Consider the following 22797-nt stretch of genomic DNA (forward strand, 5'->3'; position numbering starts at 1 on the left):
AACTTCTAAACCACCTCCACTCGCCGTGTACAAATCTACAGGATTATGTCCATTGTAGCCCTGTCCTGAAAGTCAGTGATATTCTGACGGTACTGTTTAGAACATTGTTGCACGAGGGAAAACAGGGTGCCAGAGGACAGCTCACAACATTAAATAAAGCCCGTTAGCCGTGACAGTTAAATGGTACTTTCACGTTCGGAGACAATATACCTCTTAACTAGCGAGTATGGGGTTATCTCCCCAAAATTATCCCTTTAACACACTGTTTACTAAATAGTTCAGAACAGATTGTACTTTAAAAAAAATATCAAGCACCACTATAGTGAAGTATATGGTTGCTGTGAGCATGGGTTTATGGCTGAGAACTCTTCTATACAGCACAGTGTTAGGATTCCATAGAAGGCATCACCCAGAAGTCCAACACCTGGTATTCAGGGCTTCATCATTTGGGTTTGTCTTCATCCAGAGGCAGATACCAGCTTATGGGAGGACCTTTCCTCAAGTTCCACACCGGAGCATACTTCTGTTTCTCCATAACCCGCTCTCTTTCGCTCTTGCATAGGGAGTCCTGGAAAAAGGCAGAATCAACAATAATGTTAACTATTATTCATACAGTGCCCTCAGTGAGCATGGTGCTATGCAGAACAGAAGATCTTGGGTTCCACCTGGGGTCTCCAGGTAGGGCTTGAAACAACTGTGGAATCCTGGAGAGCTGGATAGGCATCTCAGGGTAGGCGTTCCTGACCCAGGCAGGCCAGTGGTCCCAGCTGGTAAGAGAAAGCTTTGTCTGCAATCTTAGAATCGTAGAGTTGAAGGGGCCACAAGCGTCATCTACTCCAACCCCCTGCAATGTAGGAGACCAAAATGGGATGTGAATCCATAACACTGAGATCAAGATAAAAAAATTCCTTCCAGTAGCACCTTAAAGACCAACTAAGTTAGTTCTTGGTATGAGCTTTCGTGTGCATGCACACTTCTTCAGATACACTGAAACAGAAGTTGCCAGGTCCTTCTATATAGTGAGAAGGTGGGGAGGGGTATTACTCAGAAGGGTGGTGGGAATGGGTGATTGGCAGATAGCTGAGATGAGCCTGTTGACGACTCTTAACGACTGCAATAGGTCTTACAGGAAAAGGCAAGGGGTGAGAAGGTGAGAAATGGCTTAGTCATGTATAATGAGATAAGAATCCAATGTCTTTGTTCAAACCAGGTCTCTCCATGGTTTTAAGTTTGGTAATGAGTTGCAATTCAGCAGCTTCTCTTTCCAGTCTATTTCTGAAATTCCTTTGTAGTAAAACAGCTACTTTGAGATCTTGTATAGAATGTCCTGGGAGATTGAAGTGTTCTCCTACTGGTTTCTCTGTTTTGTGATTCTTGATGTCAGATTTATGTCCGTTTATTCTTTGGCGTAAGGTTTGGCCTGTTTGTCCAATATAGAGAGCTGAAGGACACTGTTGGCATTTGATGGCATACACAATTTTTTTATTTTGACTATGGCAGACCAACACGGCTACCTATCTGTAACTGAGATCAAGAGTCTCATGATCTACCCACTGAGCTATCTTGTAGGTCATGGCTCACTGGTAGAACACCTGCTTTGGGTGCAGAAGGTCCCAGCTTCAACCTCCAGATAGGACTGGGAAAGACTGGAATACTGGAGCTGCTGCCAGTGTAGACAGTACTGACTGATGGACCCATGGTCTCACTCAGTGTAAGGCAGCTTTCTATGTCCCTCGGTATTAAGGGAAGGATGTGTCTGCAAAATGTCCCAGGTTCAATCCCCAGCACCTCCAGGTAAGGGTTAGGGAAAAGCACCTGTGTGAAATGGTGGGGAGCAGCTGCCAATCACTGTTGATGTACATCAAGGGTGGGCTTATGGTCGATGGGATGGGGGAATCTACTGGTTAAATATCTAGGTTATCGGTAGATCAGTAAGGGGTTTCGACTCCCCATAGTAACAACAAAAACACAATTTTGGTTAGTGATTTTATACTTGTAAACCGCTTAGAAGCTGCCTTGGCAATTTAGTGGTATATAAAGGAACTAATAAACAACAATAATAGTTGATAAAAAAATTATGCTGCTACAATAAAGCAAACTTGGAGGCAGCAAGACGTGAGATTGTGTGCAAAAGTAGTTCTGGTATTGAAAATAAGGGTTGTATCCAGCTAGTTCTGCAGGTGTGGGTGAGCTTTGGCCCTCCAGATCTTGCTGGACTACAACTCCCATCATCCCTGGGCATTGCCCGTGCTTGCTGGGGCTGATGAGAGTTGTTCAGCAACATTGGGGAGCCAAAGGTTCCTCGCACCTAATCTATTCACTTCAGTACAGCCACGGAAATTAATCCAAGTTCATTGTGTCTGTTAAACTTCAATGAGTCTGCTGAGGATGGATAACACGGGATACAGTGAACCAAATATATTTAGCATTTCTGTTGTGCTTAGGTTAGGACATACAGACAATAACCTTTTTGCATGCATTCCAGGCATGCGCACGCCTGGTCAGACCTGGAAAAGGACGTAACCTGGATGGGGTGGGTTTGCACTACACTGTCGCATGCAATGACCCAAAATGCAACCCCAGCGTAAATTGGGGGGGTGCCTGTATTACAAAACCAGTTTGTACTCACCATCGTTACGAACCACACAATAGGCGGCTTCCGATGCCAGTCCTACTCAAAACAGACCCAATGGCATTAAGAAATACGCCCATTCTATGCTCATCAATTTCTCTTTACTTACTCTGTGTGGGATTGAGTTGAACCATTGTTTGAGAGCAGCAGGCAAACCACTGTTTTGAGCCACTCTGTTATTTAGTTTTGATGGTGTGTTATCTGCACCTGGCTCTAGTTGGTCAATCCTGAGGTTACAGTAAAGAAAAGCAACATAGATCTGACACATCTGAAATCTGCCCACCCTACGGAAGACTAGTCTGAGCTAGATACAGTGGTACCTCGGGTTAAGTACTTAATTCGTTCCGGAGGTCCGTACTTAACCTGAAACTGTTCTTAACCTGAAGCACCACTTTAGCTAATGGGGTATAGCTGCTGCTGCCGTGTCGCCGGAGCACGATTTCTGTTCTTAACCTGAAGCAAAGTTCTTAACCTGAAGCACTATTTCTGGGTTAGCGGAGTATGTAACCTGAAGTGTATGTAACCTGAAGCATATGTAACCTGAGGTACCACTGTACATCGATGGTTGAGACAGTAAGAGGCAGCTTTCTATGAATGGATTTTTCCATTGCTACAAACCCGCGCTTTGTCCCTTGGCATACCTTAGCCTCTGAACTTTTCGTCTTCTCCCATGCTTTGCAGTTCTCATAATCTCTCTTCCACTGCTTACAGGAAGGCGCTTCCCCATAGGTATAGTAGTAATGGAACAGATTTGGGATGCTTTTGCAATGTTTCCATTCAGACCAGTAGTCATTGCAGGCTCGTGGGGGCTGCCAAACATACACACAAAATACCGTATATAAGCAAGGAATCAACGCTCGTCTACAGGGCAGAGAGGACCACAGAAACTGCAACAAAGTGCTCTTCTGTTCCAGGTGCCTTCACAGACCTGCTGAAAGAGGCAGTTATTAAACCGCTTCTTAAAAAAACAACTTTGGACCTAGCCATCATGACCAACTATCACCCAGTCTCAAATCTTCCATTCTTGGGCAAGGTGATTGAGCACGTGGCCGCTGAACAACTCCAGACACACCTGGAGGATGCGGCCCATTTGGATCCCTTCCAATCGGGATTCAGGACTCATCATGGGACTGAAACTGCCTTGGTCACGATGGTCGATGATCTTTGGCAGGTCAGAGACTGAGGTGAAAGCTGTTCCCTGGTCCTGCTAGATCTCTCAGCGGCCTTTGACATCATTGATCATGACATCCTTATGGGCCATCTGAAGGAGCTGGGAGCTGGGGGTACTGTTATACAGTGGTCCCGCTCCTTCCTCCTGTGCCATGTCCAGAAAGTGGTGTTGGAGGGGTGAGTGTTTGGACCCCTGGGCTCTCACTTGTGGGGTGCCTCAGGCTTCTGTCCTCTCCCCCATGCTTTTTAACATCTACATGAAGCTGCTGGGAGAGATAACTAGGGGGTTTGGGCTGGGTGTTCATCAGTTTGCTGATGATACCCAGCTCTACCTCTCCTTCAAATCAGAACCAGTGAAGGCAGTGAAGGTCCTGTGTGGGTCTGAAGCGGTTGGTGGGTGGCTGGCATCTAACAGATTGATATTGAATCCTGACAAGAAGTACTGTTATTGGGGACAGGGGGCGGACCCCTGGTCCTGAACGGGATAATCATGCCCCTGAAATACCAGGTGCGCAGCCTGGGAGTCACTGGACTCACAGCTGTCTATGGAGGCACAGGTCAATTCTGTGTCCACAGCAGCTGTCTACCAGCTCCATCTGGTACGCAGGCTGAGACCCTACCTGCCCGCAGACTGTCTCGCCAGAGTGGTGCATGCTCTGGTTATCTCCTGCTTGGACTACTGCAATGCGCTCTACGTGGGGCTACCTTTGAAGGTGACCCGGAAACAACAACTAATCCAGAATGCAGCAGCTAGACTGGTGACTGGGGGTGGCCGCTGAGACCACATAACACCGTTTCTGAAAGACCTACATTGGCTCCCAGTACATTTCTGAGCACAATTCAAAGTGTTGGTGCTGACCTTTAAAGCCCTTAATGGCCTCGGCCCAGTACACCTGAAGGAGCGTCTCCACCCCCATCGTTCAGCTGAGACACTACGGTCCTCTGCCAAGGGTCTTCTGGCGGTTCCCTCACTGCAAGAAGTGATGTTACAGGGAACCAGGCAGAGGGCCTTCTCAGTAGTGGCACCCTCCCTGTGGAACACCCTCCCACCAGATGTCAAAGAGAACAACAACTACCAGACTTTTAGAAGACATCTGAAGGCAGCCCTCTTTAGGGAAGCTTTTAAGGATTGCTGTTTTTATTATGTTTTCAAATACAGTGGTAACTCGGGTTAAGAGCTTAATTTGTTCTGGAGGTCCATTCTTAACCTGAAACTGTTAACCTGAGGTACCACTTTAACTAATGGGGTCTCGCGCTGCCGCCATGCTGCCGCCATGTGATTTCTGTTCTCATCCTGAAGCAAAGTTCTTAACCTGAGGTACTATTTCTGGGTTAGCGGAGTCTTAAACCTGAAGCGTCTGTAACCTGAGGTACCACTGTATGTTGTAAGCCGTCCAGAGTGGCTGGGGAAATCCAGACAGATGGGTGGGGTATAATAATAATAATAATAATAATAATAATAATAATAATAATAATAGGAATTGTAGTCCAAAAGCAGCTGGAGAAACACTGCTCTAACCCAGCTCTTTTCAGCCCCAGTTGTTGTTGTTGAACTACAACTCCCATCCTCCCAGCTAGCAAGGGATGATGGGAGTTGTAGTCCCAGAACACCTGGATGGCTTTATAAGGGACCTATTCGACTCATATACCTGCATTAGGCCCAAGGAATTCCGCAGCCTGCACACCTTCTGTCGCAACAGAGCAGTCTTTTGAGGGGTCTTTATAAAAGGCTTACACACAACTGTCGCTCTTGAAGGCTTATTAAAGCAGCTTTCCTATTCTGAGCCCCACATTAATTCCCCCCCCCCCCGCTTACCCTCCAGGTATCGCTGTCAGCCATGCTGCTCCCTGCTCCGTCCATCCCTCCCTCCCTCTCCGTAAAGAGGCGGGGCTTTGTGACGGATTGACCCGGCCGCGCCACCGTCCGCAAGCCAAGACGCAGTCGAAGTCAAAGAGGTAAAAGCTCCAGCGGTTCGCTTAGAGACGACTTCCGGCTCCCGTTTGCGGCAGTTTGGCTGAGGCTCCGCCATTGGGGGGGGGGTTAAGAGTGGCGGGGAAAGGCTGGTTAGGGGATAGTTGGGCAAGGGGGGGAAACACTTTCCCTATCCACCCAGTGTTTTTGAAATAATTGTCGCCTCTGCAAAACAGAGAAGAACAAAACGACTTTTTTATTTTATTTTTAAAAAGGCTTGACTCCTGTTCCTTATTTAGTAACAATATTATTATTCAACAATATCAACTCAGTCTGGAGAGCTCAGTTGGTTAGAGTGGCTTCTCTTGGTCGTTGCCTAGAAAGACGCAAAAAAATATTATCCTAACAGTCTACTAAGAAGTAAATATTGAATTGAATGGAACTTTCTCCCAGGTGGCTGAGGACAGGATTGCAGCCTAAATGAGTCCTTTTTTTGGATTCACTGGTTTCCCACTGTACTACCAAATTTACAGTGTGTCACTAAAGCCCCACATGGCAACTTAGGCATAGTGGTGTAATTGCCTAAGCACTTAATTTAACTCAGGGGTAATTTAAGGCCAGGGGGCCGGATGTGGCCCAATCGCCTTCTCAATCCGGCCCGCGGATGGTCCGGGAATCAGCATGTTTTCACATGAGTAGAATATATCCTTTTATTTAATAATAATAATAAATAAAATTTTATTTATATCCCGCCCTCCCCAGCTGAAGCCGGGCTCAGAGCGGCTAACAGCATTTAAAATGCATCTCTAGGTTATTTGTGGGGCATAGGAATTCGTTCATTCCCCCCCAAAAAAAATATAGTATGGCCCCCCCACATGGTCTGAGGGATGGTGCCCACAGCTGAAAAAGGTTGCTGACCCATGATTTAACTACACAATATGAAAACACAACAGTATGGTGTGGTCATTTCTTCAGCCATCAGAAGGTAGAAACTTTGCTTTGCTTATTTATGCTGAAACATTCATGAAGGATGAGACGGTGGTTATGGTTCTAGCTCCACTGTCTTCTGAATTATCAGTTACAGATAGGTAGCCGTGTTGGTCTGCCATAGTCAAAAATAAAAAAATTCCTTCCAGTAGCACCTTAAAGACCAACTAAGTTAGTTCTTGGTATGAGCTTTCGTGTGCATGCACACTTCTTCAGATAGAAGTGTGTATCTGAAGAAGTGTGCATGCACACGAAAGCTCATACCAAGAACTAACTTAGTTGGTCTTTAAGGTGCTACTGGAAGGAATTTTTTAATTTCTGAATTATCAGTTGTTGGAAATCACAGGAGGGGAGAGTGTCGTTGTGTTCAGGTCCTGCTTACAAACTTCCCATGCGCATCTGGCTGGCCACTGTGAGGGCAGGAGGCCAGACTAGATAGGCCTTTGGTTTAAGCAGGGCGTTTCTTATTTAACCAGGACAACTATTAAGAAACCGTACCTTTACCATCCATTCCACATGCATGTAAGCCACTAATTTTATTCCATCTAGTTCTAGCTAAGAAACCTGAACCTGAGCTGTAACACTTCACAGTGCAGGTCAGGTATCAAATGGCTGGATGTTCTGGCATACAAAGGCATTCAAAGGTAAGAGTTCAAAAACCAGTCATTCATACATGTCGCTTTTGCTTCTGGCCCTGCCCAACACTGGCATGCGGGCCCTGGAAGGTTGCCCACAAGGCTTCCAAAACCCTGCCCTAAACTGTAAGGAAACCATGCCTATTTTCCAAGTGTGGGGAGTTAATATACAAGAAAGCAACTTATTCAAGAACCCTTTGCTGCCATAAATCAAAAACAGCCTTCAGAAATCCACATTCTTTTCGTGTCTCTGCTGCTCAGTGTTACCAGAGTTGTCTTCAGCAACACGCAACTTACAATGTTCTACTAAGTAAAACCCCACTGAACCACACTTCATTTGAAAGTGCAGAACCAGATTAGAATGTCCTTATGTTGCATATGAACAAGAGTGCCGCCACCCCCCCAATACAACGTCCTTTTACAAAAGAAAAGCTAAAATAAGTCAGAAACGCTGCAGTGTTATTTTATTCTTCCCGACCAACTCCTGGTTCCGGGAGTTACGGTTTTCTTCCTTTCTTGCGGAGTGACTGGCCTTCTCCAGAAAAGGCAATGAAGCGGCTTCCAGAGTCATCCTGAAAACAAAGGGGTGGGTAATGGGAAACATTACTTTATAAACTCACATTATTATTCATTATTAGACATGCAAGAAGTGAAGACCTGGGCTTTTCAGGCAGCGACCTGTTCAGGCCCCATGAGTAGTTCCAGTTTTGCATTGATCCTGTGATTTCAGCTGAGCTGACTTCTGCTTATTCACTTATTTATTGAAAATGCTTGGAAATGCCAAATTACACGAGGGAAACGAGTTTTAGGGTCTGTCTTGGGTGCAGTGCAAATAACAGATGTATTGTGACTGACCAAGATCTCTTCCCCAGCTCTCTTGTCAGATTCTTTGGCTGGTGTTTTTAAGTGCTGATCTTAACCAACACTGCATGAACAGGGCTGGGTGGGGCAGAGCAGGACGGAAGAGAAAACATTCCACTATAAAGGTGGAAGGCCTTCTGCAAATGGGATAACTTCACTGGGGACAGAAAGGGTAAAGGTAAAGGAACCCCTGACAATTAAGTCCAGTCGTGAACGACTCTGGGGTTGCGGCGCTCATCTCGCTTTACAGACCAAGGGAGCCGGCGTTTGTCCGCTTCTGCAGACAGTTTTTCTGGGTCATGCGGCCAGCATGACTAAGCCGCTTCTGGCGAAACCAGAGCAGTGCACGGAAATGCCGTTTACCTTCCCGCTGGAACAGTACCTATTTATCTACTCGCACTGTGTGCTTTTGAACTTCTAGGTTGGCAGGAGCTGGGACCGAAAGCAGGAGCTCACCCCGTTGCAGGAATTCGAACCACTGACCTTTTGATTGGGAAGCCCAAGCGGCACAGTGGTTTAACCCACAGCACCACCCGGGTCCCTTCACTGGGGACAACCTCAAGTGAAAAAGGTACAGTTTTACTCACTTCTTCTACTTTCTTGACCAGCGGCCGAGAATTTCTGATGAATGTGATCTTGCCAATTTTGAAGTCATAGTTGGGAATCCCTCTGCAGAAGAGACAAATGAGATACATGTACTTCATATATTCGTTTCCCTTCTGCCTTATGAAGTTAAGGGTTTGCTCCTGCTTGGAAAGAAGGAAAAACTTGGCATTTTTTTTTTTTTACTTGGGTTTTAATATTTTTTAAGCTAGGGTGATGAGAGGACCCAAAAACAATTCAATGAAGACTAAGCATGCTTAGATTGTTGACTGAGTGTTGGGCGGGTGAAGGAGAATGGAAAAGCTGGAGGCCGGGAACAGGATAGGGTCTCCTAAACGTAGGCATGGAAAGCCATTTGACCTCTGAAATGTTCGACAACTGAATCACAGATTCCAATTGGTTGTGAGAGCTTCCTATACTCAGTGGAAGTTGTGTTGGATGTTCAGCTTCTGAAAAACGTCCGAAAACTGGAGCATTTACTTCAAGTTTTTTGGTGTTTGGGAGTTGAATCGTTTGAAAATGGAGCCATTTGGGAGCCAAGGTTTGACTGTAGATAGATAGATTGATTGATAGATAGATAGATAGTGTGCTTCAGAAGCCAGATGCAACTATCTCCTTTTGCTTGGCTTCTACTGAAAGAGTACCGTATTTTTCACCCTATAGGCACACCGGCCCATAGGGCGCACCTAGTTTGGGGGGGGGGGCGGAAATAAAGAAAAAAAAAATTATTTCCCCCCAGGCGCGGGGCTGGGGTGGGGGAAGCCAGAGCTTCCCCCGACCCCAGCCCCCAGAACAGGCTGCTATCCACAAGCCTTGGGAGCCCGGCAGGAACTCCTGCTGGTCTCCCCAGGCTTGCGGTTATCTGCCTGCATTCACCCCATAGGACGCACACACATTTCCCCTTCATTTTTGGAGGGGAAAAAGTGTGTCCTATAGGCCGAAAAATACGGTAATTATCCCCCTCACTGGTTCCTAGTGGATGAGCAATTTTAAATACTTGGCTTCACAAGGCTTCTTTAAGTCGCAGGTTGATCTCAGGTAGAGTTGTCAAAACACATTATCCTAGCTTGCACGAGACTTGCCGCTGTAAACAAATGAGTCAGCCTTTCCCTGTTTGGTGCCTTGCAGATGTTTTGGACTGCGCATCTCATCACTCCCAAACCAGCACAGCCGAGGGTGAGGGATGAATAAAAGTTTTAGTCCACAATATCTGGAGGGCGCCAGGTTTGGGGAAGGTAAGGTCACAATATTATCCACAGTGAGAAGTGTTGTGACATGGGGCTTCTTTAGCCTGCTGGACAGTGACCAGAGAGGACCTGGGTTCAAACAGGGTGACCTTGAGCTAGTTGCTCATTCTTAGCCTAACTACTAAAGACCTGCTTCTACACGCCCTTCTCTGTCCTCCATCCAGACAAGCAAAAGCAAAAGGGATGAATGCACACATTCTAAACAGGCAAAAACGCTCAGGAGGTGAAGCAGGGACCCATAATGGGGTGTGGCCTGGGGAAGAGTTCTAAGGGCCCGATAGAGAGGCTTGGGGGCCACATTTGCCTCCTGGACCTGAGATTTCCCGCTTCCAATATAGCTGCTGTTTCTTTTCTTCCTTTCCAAGCCATGTTACCACACTCCAAGCGAGAATATCCAACTCACACAAATACTGAAGCCATGGCATTGCTGCAGACAGAGATGGAAACGGCCCAAGTCATTTCACTTGGAGGACACACAGAATTGCGTCAAGGCAAACCAACCTCCTAATGTCTTCTGGTTTAATTGGAGAAGGATTTGGCTCGACGCCTTTCTTTTTCCCGTCCAGCCTGTTCCCAGATCCTGAAAAGGCCTGCAGGGATAAGAAAGGCAGAGTCATCATCATGAAATCATCAACCTTGTAAAATGGAGCATCTCAAGTCATGGCCCGCGTAGGATGACGCCTCTATCCACCTGAACAGTCCTGATCCAATTTATCCAAGAAATCCCCAGAGGCAATCACCCAAGGAAACTAAGCAGAAAAACAACAACAACTCTACTGAGGATTGTCTTTAAGAGGCTGCCCATTAGACTGCAGCTGTTCTACGGTTTGGAAAGGAATTATATCTATCGTACTTTTCTGTGTACAGTGGTGCCCCGCAAGACGGAAAACTCGCTAGACGAAAGAGTTTTCTGTTTTGGAGGTGCTTCGCAAAACGAATCTCCTATGGGCTTGCTTCGCAAGACGAAAATGTCTTGTGAGTTCCTGCGGTTTCCCCCCCTCCCCCCTTTTTCTAAGCCGCTAAGCCGTTTATCAGCTGATCCGATAAGCCGATAAGCCGCTAAAAGCCACTAATAGCGCTAATCCGTCAATGGGCTTGCTTCGCAAGACGAAAAACCCGCTAGACGAAGAGAATCACAGAACGGATTCTTTTCGTCTTGCGAGGCACCACTGTACAGTGGTACCTCAGGTTACATATGCTTCAGGTTACATACGCTTCAGGTTACAGACTCCGCTATCCCAGAAATAGTGCTTCAGGTTAAGAACTTTACTTCAGGATGAGAACAGAAATCGTGCTCCAGAAGTGTGGCGGCAGCAGGAGGCCCCATTAGCTAAAATGGTGCTTCAGGTTAAGAACAGTTTCAGGTTAAGTATGGACCTCCGGAACAAATTGAGTACTTAACCTGAGGTACCACTGTATAAGACTATTTGGGGTTTTTTTACTGAAGAATTATGTTTAAAATCGGGGGTCGTCTTATACATGGGTAGTCCCTAGGGGTGACGTGGGATTGGTTGATGGCGCGAGCCAGAGATGGTCTGCAGCGTGTTATTGGTGTTTGCGGCAGGGGGTGGTGGTGGATTGGGTATTGCTGTGGCAATTGGGCGGGCAATAGGCTACTTCTGCCAGCGAGGGGACAGACGTTAGAAGGCACGAGTGTTAGCGTTGCCCAGGCGGTTGAGTGATTTTCGACAACCCCCCCCCCGAAAAAAGCTCAACAACTCTGTGCAATCTCCCCCCATTTTCTTAATTTTTAGTCCCCCAAAATGGGGGGGGGGGGCTTATACATGGGGGCGTGTTATACACAGAAAAGTACGGTATATTCTGAATCTGGATTCTCAACAGCTGCAAGTCTTAGCATAAATGAAACATTTCAGTGGGTTCGCTGTAATATCTATAAACAGCTTCCTTCATATGGGGCGATGCAGAGGGTGTTGAGTCCCCATTTGTGGGATGTTTGATATCTATTTTTAATCTTTGTGTTTATGAGTAGCTTTGAGTTCTTTTTTAAAATGTTTTTGTATGTGCTCGAAGCCGCCCAGAGTAGCTGGGGAAACCCAGTCAGATGGGCGGGGTATAAATAAAACCGTTGTTGCTCTTATTTCTTAAAAAGCAGCTAATAAATATAGTTTAATTAATCAAAGAGACTTACACGGAATCCCAGGTCACCCACATAGCCGCTATGGTCTGCCTCCACATCCTGGAAAGCAAGCGGGGAAACAAGTTGACTTGTTTTACAATGACTCCACAGCACTCTTTCCGCTCAATTCTGGTGCTCAGAAACCGTGGAGGTGGAATATATCCACCGACAGTGAACTGGTCTAATCCTTTTCTAAAAACTATCCAAATTGGTGGCCATCGCTGTCTCTTGTGGGAGTGAGTCCCACAGTTTAATTATGCACTTTGTGAAGAAATCCTGAATCTTCCAACAAAATGACCGCTCTGTTGACCAACTCAATCAAGGAAATGAAAAGCAAGGAGTAAATCAACTCGACAACCAGCTTTATCAATTTATTTGTCGCATTCACAGCTTCTTCTGAGTGGGGGTTTTTTTTGTGGGGGGGAAGCAAGTAAAAAGAGAGAAGAATATACAAGGCCACTTACTGTGGACTCCTCGTGCTGTGTCTGTCTCTCTGGTTCCTTGTAACCCAAGGGTGCATCAAAATCCACCTATATAAATAAAATAAAATTATTATTATTATTATTATTATTATTATTATTATTATTATTATTAATTATTTATACCCCGCCCATCTGGCTGGGTATAGAGTCAATATCAAATTCACAATCAGGGTAAGAAACAAGAACAACATGCCTAAGAAATGGCTTCCTCCCTTAATCTACCAAAGTGGTTTAGCCCTTCCCCAGAAGTAGAATTAAAGCTATTATTCCTGCAGCCAGATTTCACGGGATCCTCTGGAACCCCCCTCAAGACCATCAGTCATACAATGGGAAGGGGGAAGGGTTTTGATGTTGTGCAAAATTGTAGCTCCTTCCTCTGCAAGAAGATCAAAACAGAGAAGGGGATCCGGTGGGCTTGTGGTACTTGGGGGGGGGGGGAATGCAAAAAGCAGCCCGTGCATTCTGCATTCGCATCCTGAATTTTGCCTCTGCAATTGCATTTTGAAGTTTGAGGCCTTTAAAAGCTGCAAGGCAGGACCTGCAATCCAGCTGTGTGCATTGACGGTTTTTGCATCATTCTGCTGGAAACACCAGATGCTTTTTCACTTTCGGACAGTCAGGAGAGATAATGGGTTTACAAACTTGGTTGCTGTTTTTAAAAGTCTATAAAAAAATTAAAGTGAAACATGGACGGAGTTACTAAAAACTAAATATATTTTAATGGGAATGTGAACCCATGGGAAATAGCTGGGGGAGGGGGGGCTATTCTGGAACACTGGCCCCTGACAGCTTTCCACTGGAGTAATGTGGCCCTTGACTTAAAAAAGGTTCCCAACCCCTGTTTTAAGCGGTCAGTGAGACTGAAGATGCCCATCTCCCACTTACATTCATGTCACACTCTATGATGGACACAGCTTTGTCGGGTTTCGTCTCCATCACTCGAAGCTCATAGATCTAAAAAAAGACAGCCGATCATCAGTATAATCTCTTATCAAATTGCCTTACCGGTCTTATAACTCTTTTACTCGCACACTGCCCTGCCCCATGCCAGCTCTTAAATTCAATCCAATGCCTAAAAGTCACCTAAAAACCCACTTAAAAACCAGGAGACAGCCCTGGATGCATTAGCAACTGCACAGATAGATACATGCACAAGTTTCTAGATTATGATGCCCAATCATTCCCTCCAGGGCTCCTCGGGTATAGCTTATTCCGCTTTAAATGGCCATGTATTACCTTTTCATTGTAGTTGATGGCTATAACATCTCCGGTGGTCAGGCAAGCGAAATTTCTGAGAGCGTTTTCCAATCTTTACAGGATGTTAAATTGAAATACAAACCATGCTGGTAGCATAAAAGGTTACATATCACAACTGCAGGTACATCACCAGCTGCTTTTAACCCTCCCCGTCTCCTTGAGGCTCCCTCTCTCCTTCAATTGTCACCTGGCAGGCTGCCATTCCACTGGGCTAGAGCAGAGGAAGAGAAGTGAAGCAGAAACACTTCACTGGGTCTGGCTCTGTCAGGCTCCTCTTCTCCCTGAACAGCTTTCTGTTCTAGCTGGTCATTATATGAACCAGTGCCTGCATTTGCTTGGTGTGGTTTTCTTCCATCTTCCCTCCTCCCTAGTTTTCCTTTTGTGCTATGCCTGTTGACAGGGGAGACTTACTCTTTACTGATCTTATGTTAGGCACCCTGGGAGCCTTTTTGACTGCAGAGGGGGGGAAAGATGCTTGAAAATAAATAGACACCCAACCTCCATGGTGCAGAAAATCTGCTTTAGAATAACATGGCCTGTCAACTTTCTCCTACATCTTATTCTCATAAGATAAACTCTCCCCTCCTCAGTCTCCAGCTCATGGCATGTTACCAGCTTTTGAAAAGGAGACACACAGATCGGTGTCACTGGCATCCACTGCAAACTGAAGTCAGTGAGGCTACATCAGAGGAAGCTGTCTCTGAACTGGCCCTTGTTCATTTTCAGATAGCACCTGTTTTTGGAGCTCAGGGGCCACCTTCTCTCCTAAGTAACCTTCTGGGGCTGCATGCCAATGGCAGGCAAGGCCAGAGGGAAGACAATGCAACTCTTACCTCTGTACACTCAGAGGCTCTGCCAATAATAATAATAATAATAATAATAATAGTTACAGATAGGTAGCCGTGTTGGTCTGCCATAGTCAAAATAAAAAAATTCCTTCCAGTAGCACCTTAAAGACCAACTAAGTTAGTTCTTGGTATGAGCTTTCGTGTGCATGAGCTTTCGTGAGCTTTTCATGTCCATTTTTCACCTTCTCACCCCTTGCCTTTTCCTGTAAGACCTATTGCAGTCGTTAAGAGTCATCAACAGGCTCATCTCAGCTATCTGCCATCACCCATTCCCACCACGCTTCTGAGTAATACCCCTCCCCACCTTCTCACTATATAGAAAGATCTGGCAACTTCTGTTTCAGTGTATCTGAAGAAGTGTGCATGCACACGAAAGCTCATACCAAGAACTAACTTAGTTGGTCTTTAAGGTGCTACTGGAAGGAATTTTTTTATTTTAATAATAATAATAATTTATTTATACCCCGCCTATCTGGCTGGGCTTCCCCAGCCACTCTGGGCAGCTTTCAACAAAATATTAAAATACAGTAATGCATCAAACATTAAAAGCTTCCCTAAACAGGGCTGCCTTCAGATGTCTTCTAAAAGTTTGGTAGTTGTTGTTCTCTTTGACATCTGGTGGGAGGGCGTACCACAGGATGGGTGCCACTACCGAGAAGGCCCTCTGCCTGGTTCCCTGTAACTTGGCTTCTCGCAGTTAGCTCAGCTGGTTAGCACATGGTGCTGATAACGCCAAGGGCCCAGGTTCAAACCCCCACATGGGTCACCTGCATATTCCTGCATTGCATGGGGCTGGACTTTGTGACCCTCAGGGTCAGCCAGGCCAAAGAAGAGACAGGAAGGGGTGTGGCCTGGGGAGGAAGTGCATGCTGGGAAGAGCTCCAAGGTCCAGATGGACAGCCCTGGAGAACCACATTTGGTCCTGAGGTTCCTTGGTGGAGAAAGGCAATTCATCTTCCTTCCTTGGCGCCACAGCTCAAACCACCCTCTGCGGCTTCCCCTGAGGTTTAACGAAAAGGATACACTGCTTTGGGGTTGGTGATGTCAAGGAAATCAGGGCTCTGCGGCTGAAATTTGGAGTACGTCGCCACCTGCAAGTTGACGCTCTCTACCTGCACCAGGCCCCCTTCCTCCAAGAGCAAGTTCTGCATCATCTGTCAAAAGGAAATAAAGACAGGTGCTCAAATGATGTCTTGGGAGACACTCAGAGCTTCCCGCAAAGAATCCTGTGGCCTTTACAGTGGTACCTCGGGTTACAGACGCCTCAGGTTACAGACTCTGCTAACCCAGAAATAGTACCTTGGGTTAAGAACTTTGCTTCAGGATGAGAACAGAAATCGTGCTCCAGCGGCGCGTCGATAGCTGGAGGCCCCATTAGCTAAAGTGGTGCTTCAGGTTAAGAACGGACCTCCAGAACGAATTAAGTACTTAACCCGAGGTACCACTGTAGTTCGTTAAGTTGCTGAGAGTTGTCAGGAGACCTTAATTCCCGCTCACAGAGCTGTAATTCCCAGAGTTCCCTGGGAAGAGGGACCAACATTATAAACTACCCTGAGAATTGTAGCTCTGTGATGGGAATGTACAGTCTATCCGCAGTTTGTCTGAGACATCAGCACGAGCCTGTGCTATAGTGAAATGATTTTTTAAAAAAAACAAAAAAACAAGAGGGCAACTCATTTCATATAGCCCTTGTAGAAGTTTTAAGTTGAGAAGAGACTCAAGGGGTCTACTTACCCAGTGTGGAAGGTAACAAATGCCTTCGTCAGCCACAAACTCAAGCACGCCACAGTGCGTCATCCGGTCGGAATTTTTATTTGTCAGTTTAAACAACATAGGATAGGTGATATTAAGCCGGCCTAGAAAAAAATAGGGGGGGGGGGAGAAGCACTGCATTATATCAAATACAGTAGAATTTTATTGGAAGCTCGCATAGAGAATCTTGGACTGTGAGCCTACACTTGCTTCCTTGGGGGTAAGCCTCGCTGAACTCAGTATGATTTGCGTCCAACAAAACTTGTACAGGACTGGATTGGATTCCAAGTTCCAAGGAGTAGGCGCCGCCACACTAAACACAGTATTCCTATGCCTCCTGCTTGGACTACTGTAATGTACTCTACATGGGGCTGCCCTTGAAGACAGCTTCAGTTATTGCAGAATGTGGCTGCTAGGATGGTAAGTGAGGAATCTTGATAGGACCATGTGACACCAGCCCTTAAAGCGCTGCAAATTCCAGGTGTTATTAGCAACATAAAGGTAAAGGGACCCCTGACCATTAGGCCCAGTTGTGGCTGACTCTGGGGTGGCAGTGCTCATCTCGCTTTATTGGCCGAGGGAGCCGGCGTACAGCTTCCGGGTCATGTGGCCAGCATGACTAAGCCACTTCTGGCAAACCAGAGGAGCGCACGGAAACGCCATTTACCTTCCCGCCAGAGTGGTACCTATTTATCTACTTGCACTTGGGTGTGCTTTCGAACTGCTAGGTTGGCAAGAGCAGGGACTGAATCCGTCACGGGGATCTGAACCGCTGACCTTCTGATTGGCAAGTCCTAGGCTCTGTGGTTTAACCCACAGCGCTACCCGTGTCCCTTATTAGTAACATATAAAGCCCTAATTGGCTTGGGACCTAAATACCTAAAATCATACAGAGCTGAGCTCCTAATGGGATATCTGCAGGAGACCCTCTCCTACAGAGAGGTGGGCTACAGCAAAAATACATCACAGTGGGGCGGTCTACAGCAGAAATCCTGTCTGGCAGGATACTGGTCACTTGATTGCTTTACCAGGGCAACCTAGCCATTCCGTTTGAGATGTTAACTACTTAGTTCCTGAAACCAGGTCACAGGCTCACCCTATTCATGCACAAATACACCCTTAAGGCAGGATTTGTGAGCAAAGAGACAATGAGAAGGTTTTTTCCATTTCCTTCCTCACTGCAGAGAATATTTGAGGTCACTGGAAGAGTCAAAATGGCTTCAGGATCGCTCTCCTGTACTATTTCAGATGTGGTTTATATACTTATGTATGTATTTGCCATGTAGATTTATGAACACATGATTTATATACAGTGGTGCCTCGCAAGACGAAATTAATCCGTTCCGCGAGTCTCTTCGTCTAGTGGTTTCTTCGTCTTGCGAAGCAACCATATTAGCGGCTTACCGGATTAGCGCTATTAGCGGTTTAGCGGCTATTAAAGGCTTAGCGGCTATTAAAGGCTTAGCGGCTATTAAAGGCTTAGCGGCTATTAAAGGCTTAGCGGATTAGCGGCTAAAAGGCTATTAGCGGCTTAGAAAAAGGGGGGGGGAGCAAAAAAAAATCGGAACACTCGCAAGATGTTTTCGTCTTGCAAAGCAAGCCCATAGGGAAAATCGTCTTGTGAAGCAGCTCAAAAACGGAAAACCCTTTCGTCTAGCGGGTTTTCCGTCTTGCGAGGCATTCGTCTTGCGGGGCACCACTGTATATGTGAGTCCTTAGAATTCCTATAACAGTTGGGTATATAAGGGGGTGAGAAAATATTTTAGGCATCCTGGTCCCTAGCTGTATAGGGCTCTGTACACCAGTAGCAGCCCCTTGAACGAAGGCTAGTACCTTATTGACAGCCAGTGCAATTAATTCAGTAGCAGTGTAATGTGGTGGCAAGAGACCCAGAAAAATAGTTTTGTCTGAGCACTGTGTGACTCTGGAGCAAGGAGAAGTTGGGACAAGAGGTGACCATTATTTGTGCCTTTGTACATCCTATAGGATGGAATGTCAAGAGGAAATAACCGTAGCGTTACCGTAGGAGCAATTTCATGTATGTCACCAATCGAAAATGCCTATTGGCTTCTTACTGATTTAACCAGCTATAACCTTAATCTTTTACTGGTAGGTCAGGATCCACAACTGGATTGCAACCTGAACCAAAGTGGGGTGTGATGACGGCATTGCCGTCATACAAATACAAGATTAAAACAATTAAGATGAGGGTCTCTAAACCCCTGTCTTGTTTAAAGGTGGATTGGAAAACATTGAAAACATTTGCAGTGAGAGAATATACCGTATTTTTTGCACCATAACACTCACTTTTTTCCTCCTAAATAGTAAGGGGAAATGTCTGTGCGTGTTATGGAGGGAATGCCTACGGGTGGCATGCCTACGGATTTTCCTCCTCTAAAAACTATGTGCGTGTTATGTTCGGGTGCGTGTTATAGAGCGAAAAATACGGTACTTTACATCTTCATAAGTACGCTGAATAGAAGATACTCACTGAGTTGATCCAAAGCAGAGGGTGGCATAATTACTGCGAAGAAAGGAAATTAACAGTAAGATTAGGTATGGCATAGCAATGGAAAACAAGCACAGGAAAATCAAGGCGTGTACTTTAATACGAGAATATATTCCTCCTTTGAATTCCCGCCTGCAGACATTAACACACAGAGAAGTTTATCCAATGTCCTATGTCATAACACCTAGATTTCCTTCTCCTGATTCAGAGTAGGGTGTGTGAAAACCAAGAGAGTAAGTATCCTATATACTACACGTTTCAGTGGGGAGTGAGACTCAACATTAGGCTATCACAGGGATGGGGAACCCCAGGCCTGTGACCCAAATGTGAACCTCTAGGTCAGGTGTGGGAAACCTGTGGTCCTCCAGACGTTGATGAACTAAATCTCCCCTCATCTTTGGTGAGGCTTGCTGGGGTTGTTGGTAATTGCAGTTCATCAACATCTAGAGAGTCACAGGCTCCCCACCTGAGCGTTAGGCCTCTCAACCTGGCCCTTAGGAACTCTCCCCAGGCTACCCCTCTTACCGGATGGAATGGGTCCTTGACCACAGAAAATACCTCTTGCTTGTCTGGAAGTATGACAGAGAGGGTCATCACGTGCATGTGTGTAGAAACTATCCTACCATACAAAGGCAAAATGTTACATTCATTGTTCCATCCACTTGTGCCTCTGGCCTCACCCAGAACTGGCATGTGAGCCCTGGAAGGTGGTCCAGAAGGGAATGTGGCTCGTAAAGGTAAAGGGACCATTAGGTCCAGTCACAGACGACTCTGGGGTTGCGGAAACGCCATTTACCTTCCCACCGGAGTGGTACCTATTTATCTACTTGCACTTTGATGTGCTTTCGAACTACTAGGTGGGCAGGAGCAGGGACCGAGCAACGGGAGCTCACCCCGTTGTGGGGATTCGAACCGCCGACTTTCTGATCGGCAAGCCCTAGGCTCTGTGGTTTAGACCACAGCGCGTCCCTAATGTGGCCCTTAGACTTCAATAACCCAGATAATGCTCCTGAATCCCATTTGCTGGAAACGGCAGGAGGGGAGAGTGCTCTTGTGCTTGGGTCCTGACTGAAGGCTTCCCACAGGCGTGTGGTTGGTCACTATGAGAACAGGATGCTGGACTAGATGGGCCATTGGCCTGATCCAGTAGGCTCCTCTTATGCTCTCTATTTGGGGGAGCTTAGCCAGCACGTGTTGCTTAATGCTCTTTCAGGTACCACCCCCTGCAAAACACAAAACCATCTAGCCCTCAAGAGAATATTCAAAAAGAAAAATGTGCACATACTCTTCCCGCCTTTCTCCACATCTGACCTGTCATTAGGTCCAGCAAGCATGGACACCGAGAAACAGCGGTACTGAGTCGAGAAGCGGTTCTGGAACACTCTGGGGATTGGGTGATCAAACATATTGAAGGAAAACTGGGGAGGAAAAACAAGAGAATGCATTAGAAGAGGCAAGTTATATATAATATGCTGCCGTACTGAATCAGACCATTTGTCTATCTAGCTTAGTACTGTCAACTTCTGTGTTCTTCAGCCTTGGATCTCCTGGTGTTCTTGGACTACAACATCCATCATCCCTGGCAGTCCCACATAGAGCACATTACAATGATCCAATCTGGAAGTTTCCAGAGCATGGAGCACATACTCACTGATGAGACAAGTAGGCCTCAAAGCAATATGCCCAGTCCTGGGGCCTCAAGTTGTTCCAACCTTTTGTACACGAGAACCAAGACCTTGAATTGAGCTCTGCTGCTCACGAGGAGCCAGGGCAGTGCTTTAAGGATCAACCACATATAATTCTATCTCGCTGTCCCATTTAACAGCAGTATCCTGTACCAGTGGCAGCTTCCAGACTATCTTCAAGGGCAGCCCCACACAGAACGCATTGCAGTAGTCTCCAGCAGTGAGGTTCTTAGAGCATGGCTGACTGAATCTGGGCTTTCCCAGGCCAGGAATGGTACACTGCGCTTTAAAGTTGTTGTCTTTATTATTTCACTTCGCAGAATTTCTGATAAGCGGCAGCTGTATAAATGTAAATAAATACATAAACAACAGCCCACAAAAGCTGCTCTCGTGGTAAGACTGCAATCTGCATAGAGTTTACCCTGAACCCAGGAAACCGGTCTGGCAACTGACTGGTTAAGATTCCTACTTGACCTGGGGGCAATTTTTAGTCAAAACTCTCTTTTTCCATTTCGTTTTTAATGGGGTTTTTGTTTTTCCCAGCCTTCTCTGGATCTTGCCTGCTTGAATCTACTGTCCGTCGCACAAACTGCTGTTACGGTGCTGTACACACACAAAAGTAAAACGGGGACTGTGCTGCCACAAATCTAAACCTTTAAGTGGGTTGGGCACGACTTGTTCCATTTAAACATACTGCCGAGGTGTGCACTTCAGCTTTCGCCCATTGTGGTTTTCACCCGTGTTGTCGCTATAGTTCTGGAGGCTCAATTGTCGCTTTACAGTACTTTTATTTTGCAAGGCATAAGTGCATAGAAACCCTATTTGCATTCGCCACTGGCTGTAGCAATAAAATAAAATACAATATATTGAGGATAGAGCTAAATGCTTAGCTATACCAAATACGTTCTAGAGGCTCACGTGGACGTTCATCTGCAGAAAAGACGGGTGAACCGATAGGCTTCCTTTTGATTTTTGTTTTAATCATAAACAAACAACAACTGAGCAATGTCAGAAAGTCAATCAAACAACAGATCTTATTCTTAGTGCCCCTGCTAAAAGATTTGCAAGGTTTTCTGGGCTGTATATTATTACTTGAGTGGAAAAATGTGAATTGTCATCGTCCCCCCAATAACTTTTCTTCGAGGTACCACAGAACTACAATGGTGTGTGTGTGTGGGCTCAGTTTCGTTTTGATCTTGTTCAAATTGCTGTTATTTTTTACCTATGTCATTTTAAAGTGTGATATGAATGCCGTATACTTAGCTTTAGATTTTGATTCATGTGGAAATTGTTTCCCATTTCGTTGTGTATTTTTTGATGTGGTTTATTTATTGTTTATGACTTTTGTAATGATGTAAATCTTGTTACGCTGTAAGCCGCCTTGAGTATTGTTTTTTAACTGTGCAAAGGCGGCATACAAATAATAAATGATGATGATGATGATGTGTGTGTGTGTACTTTTGCAATTCCTTACAGCCAGGATGACTCTGCATTTCCCACCACCAACATCCAATATTAGTCCCCCCCAATCCAAAGAAAGACCCCCCAAAAAGGCCCCCTACCATGATGGTGGCGTTTTCTCCTCCTCCTCGTCCCCTTCGCTACTGACAGGCCTCCCGCAGAGGTCTCCTCGGGTGCCAGGGAGCTCCAGCCAACTTGCCTCTTTCGAGGCCGACAGGAAGCCTCGTGAGGCGCCGAGGGAAACGGAGCGAAGGGCGGTGGGGGGCGGGCGGAATCCCTTGGCTAAGGGGGAAGCGGGTGGGGACTTCTTTCCCAGGGGCTGGAAATCAGCGACCTTTACTCAAAAGCCGCCTTTGCACTCGACGCCCGGTAAGCCGGCATCTCCGTGTGTTGAAAACCAGAACCGGATCGCGCCCCTCACGTTCGTTCGGGCATTAACAACAACCGCGACAAAAACCACATTTCCCAGAATGCCATTCGAAGGCTCGGTCCGCCAAGGTTTTGTTCCGGGTGAAGTTCAAATGAAGGGGGGCGGGGAAGGCTCTCGTGTTTCTCCTTTTTAACGTCTCGTTTTTAATTTCAACTCTTTTTTAATATCACAGCGTTGTGCATGGGTTTG

The 22797-nt window shown here is 46.1% G+C and overlaps 2 protein-coding genes and 1 long non-coding RNA gene across 3 annotated transcripts; 1 reads left to right on the top strand and 2 right to left on the bottom strand.

The window, feature by feature from the left end:
- Positions 1-323: 323 nt before the first annotated feature.
- Positions 324-5766, bottom strand: LOC310695113 (synaptic plasticity regulator PANTS). Its single transcript, XM_083479122.1, has 3 exons — positions 5619-5766; positions 3274-3441; positions 324-568 (listed from the first exon to the last, which is right to left on the bottom strand). Exons 1-3 carry the CDS (start codon positions 5661-5663, stop codon positions 443-445), a joined length of 339 nt encoding a protein of 112 aa, XP_083335248.1. The 5' UTR covers positions 5664-5766; the 3' UTR covers positions 324-442.
- Positions 5767-7783: 2017 nt separating this feature from the next.
- On the bottom strand, positions 7784-22649 carry UFD1 (ubiquitin recognition factor in ER associated degradation 1). The gene is made up of 12 exons (XM_083479093.1): positions 22280-22649; positions 20318-20450; positions 19015-19047; positions 16506-16627; positions 15795-15925; positions 13903-13975; positions 13552-13620; positions 12649-12714; positions 12197-12244; positions 10549-10637; positions 8785-8866; positions 7784-7908 (listed from the first exon to the last, which is right to left on the bottom strand). The coding sequence occupies exons 1-12, from the start codon at positions 22280-22282 to the stop codon at positions 7834-7836; spliced, it is 924 nt and encodes a 307-aa protein (XP_083335219.1). The 5' UTR covers positions 22283-22649; the 3' UTR covers positions 7784-7833.
- On the top strand, positions 17359-18407 carry LOC310695123. The gene is made up of 2 exons (XR_014519935.1): positions 17359-17838; positions 18243-18407. It is a non-coding gene; the product is annotated as an uncharacterized lncRNA (long non-coding RNA).
- Positions 22650-22797: the final 148 nt, after the last annotated feature.

The sequence above is a fragment of the Podarcis liolepis genome (genome assembly GCF_965112155.1).
Source record: "Podarcis liolepis genome assembly, chromosome: 15".
NCBI classification, from domain to species: domain Eukaryota; kingdom Metazoa; phylum Chordata; class Lepidosauria; order Squamata; family Lacertidae; genus Podarcis; species Podarcis liolepis.

Coding starts and splice junctions, on each gene's coding strand:
- UFD1 (XM_083479093.1), bottom strand. Junction 19,048..20,317: donor TGTGGAGAAAGGCGGGAAGA/GTATGTGCACAT, acceptor CTTTCTTCGCAG/TAATTATGCCACCCTCTGCT. Junction 10,638..12,196: donor TGGGTGACCTGGGATTCCGT/GTAAGTCTCTTT, acceptor TTATCCCTGCAG/GCCTTTTCAGGATCTGGGAA.
- LOC310695113 (XM_083479122.1), bottom strand. CDS start 5,663: ATGGACGGAGCAGGGAGCAGCATGGCTGACAGCGATACCTGGAGG. Junction 3,442..5,618: donor CTGACAGCGATACCTGGAGG/GTAAGCGGGGGG, acceptor TATGTTTGGCAG/CCCCCACGAGCCTGCAATGA. Junction 569..3,273: donor CGAAAAGTTCAGAGGCTAAG/GTATGCCAAGGG, acceptor GCCTTTTTCCAG/GACTCCCTATGCAAGAGCGA.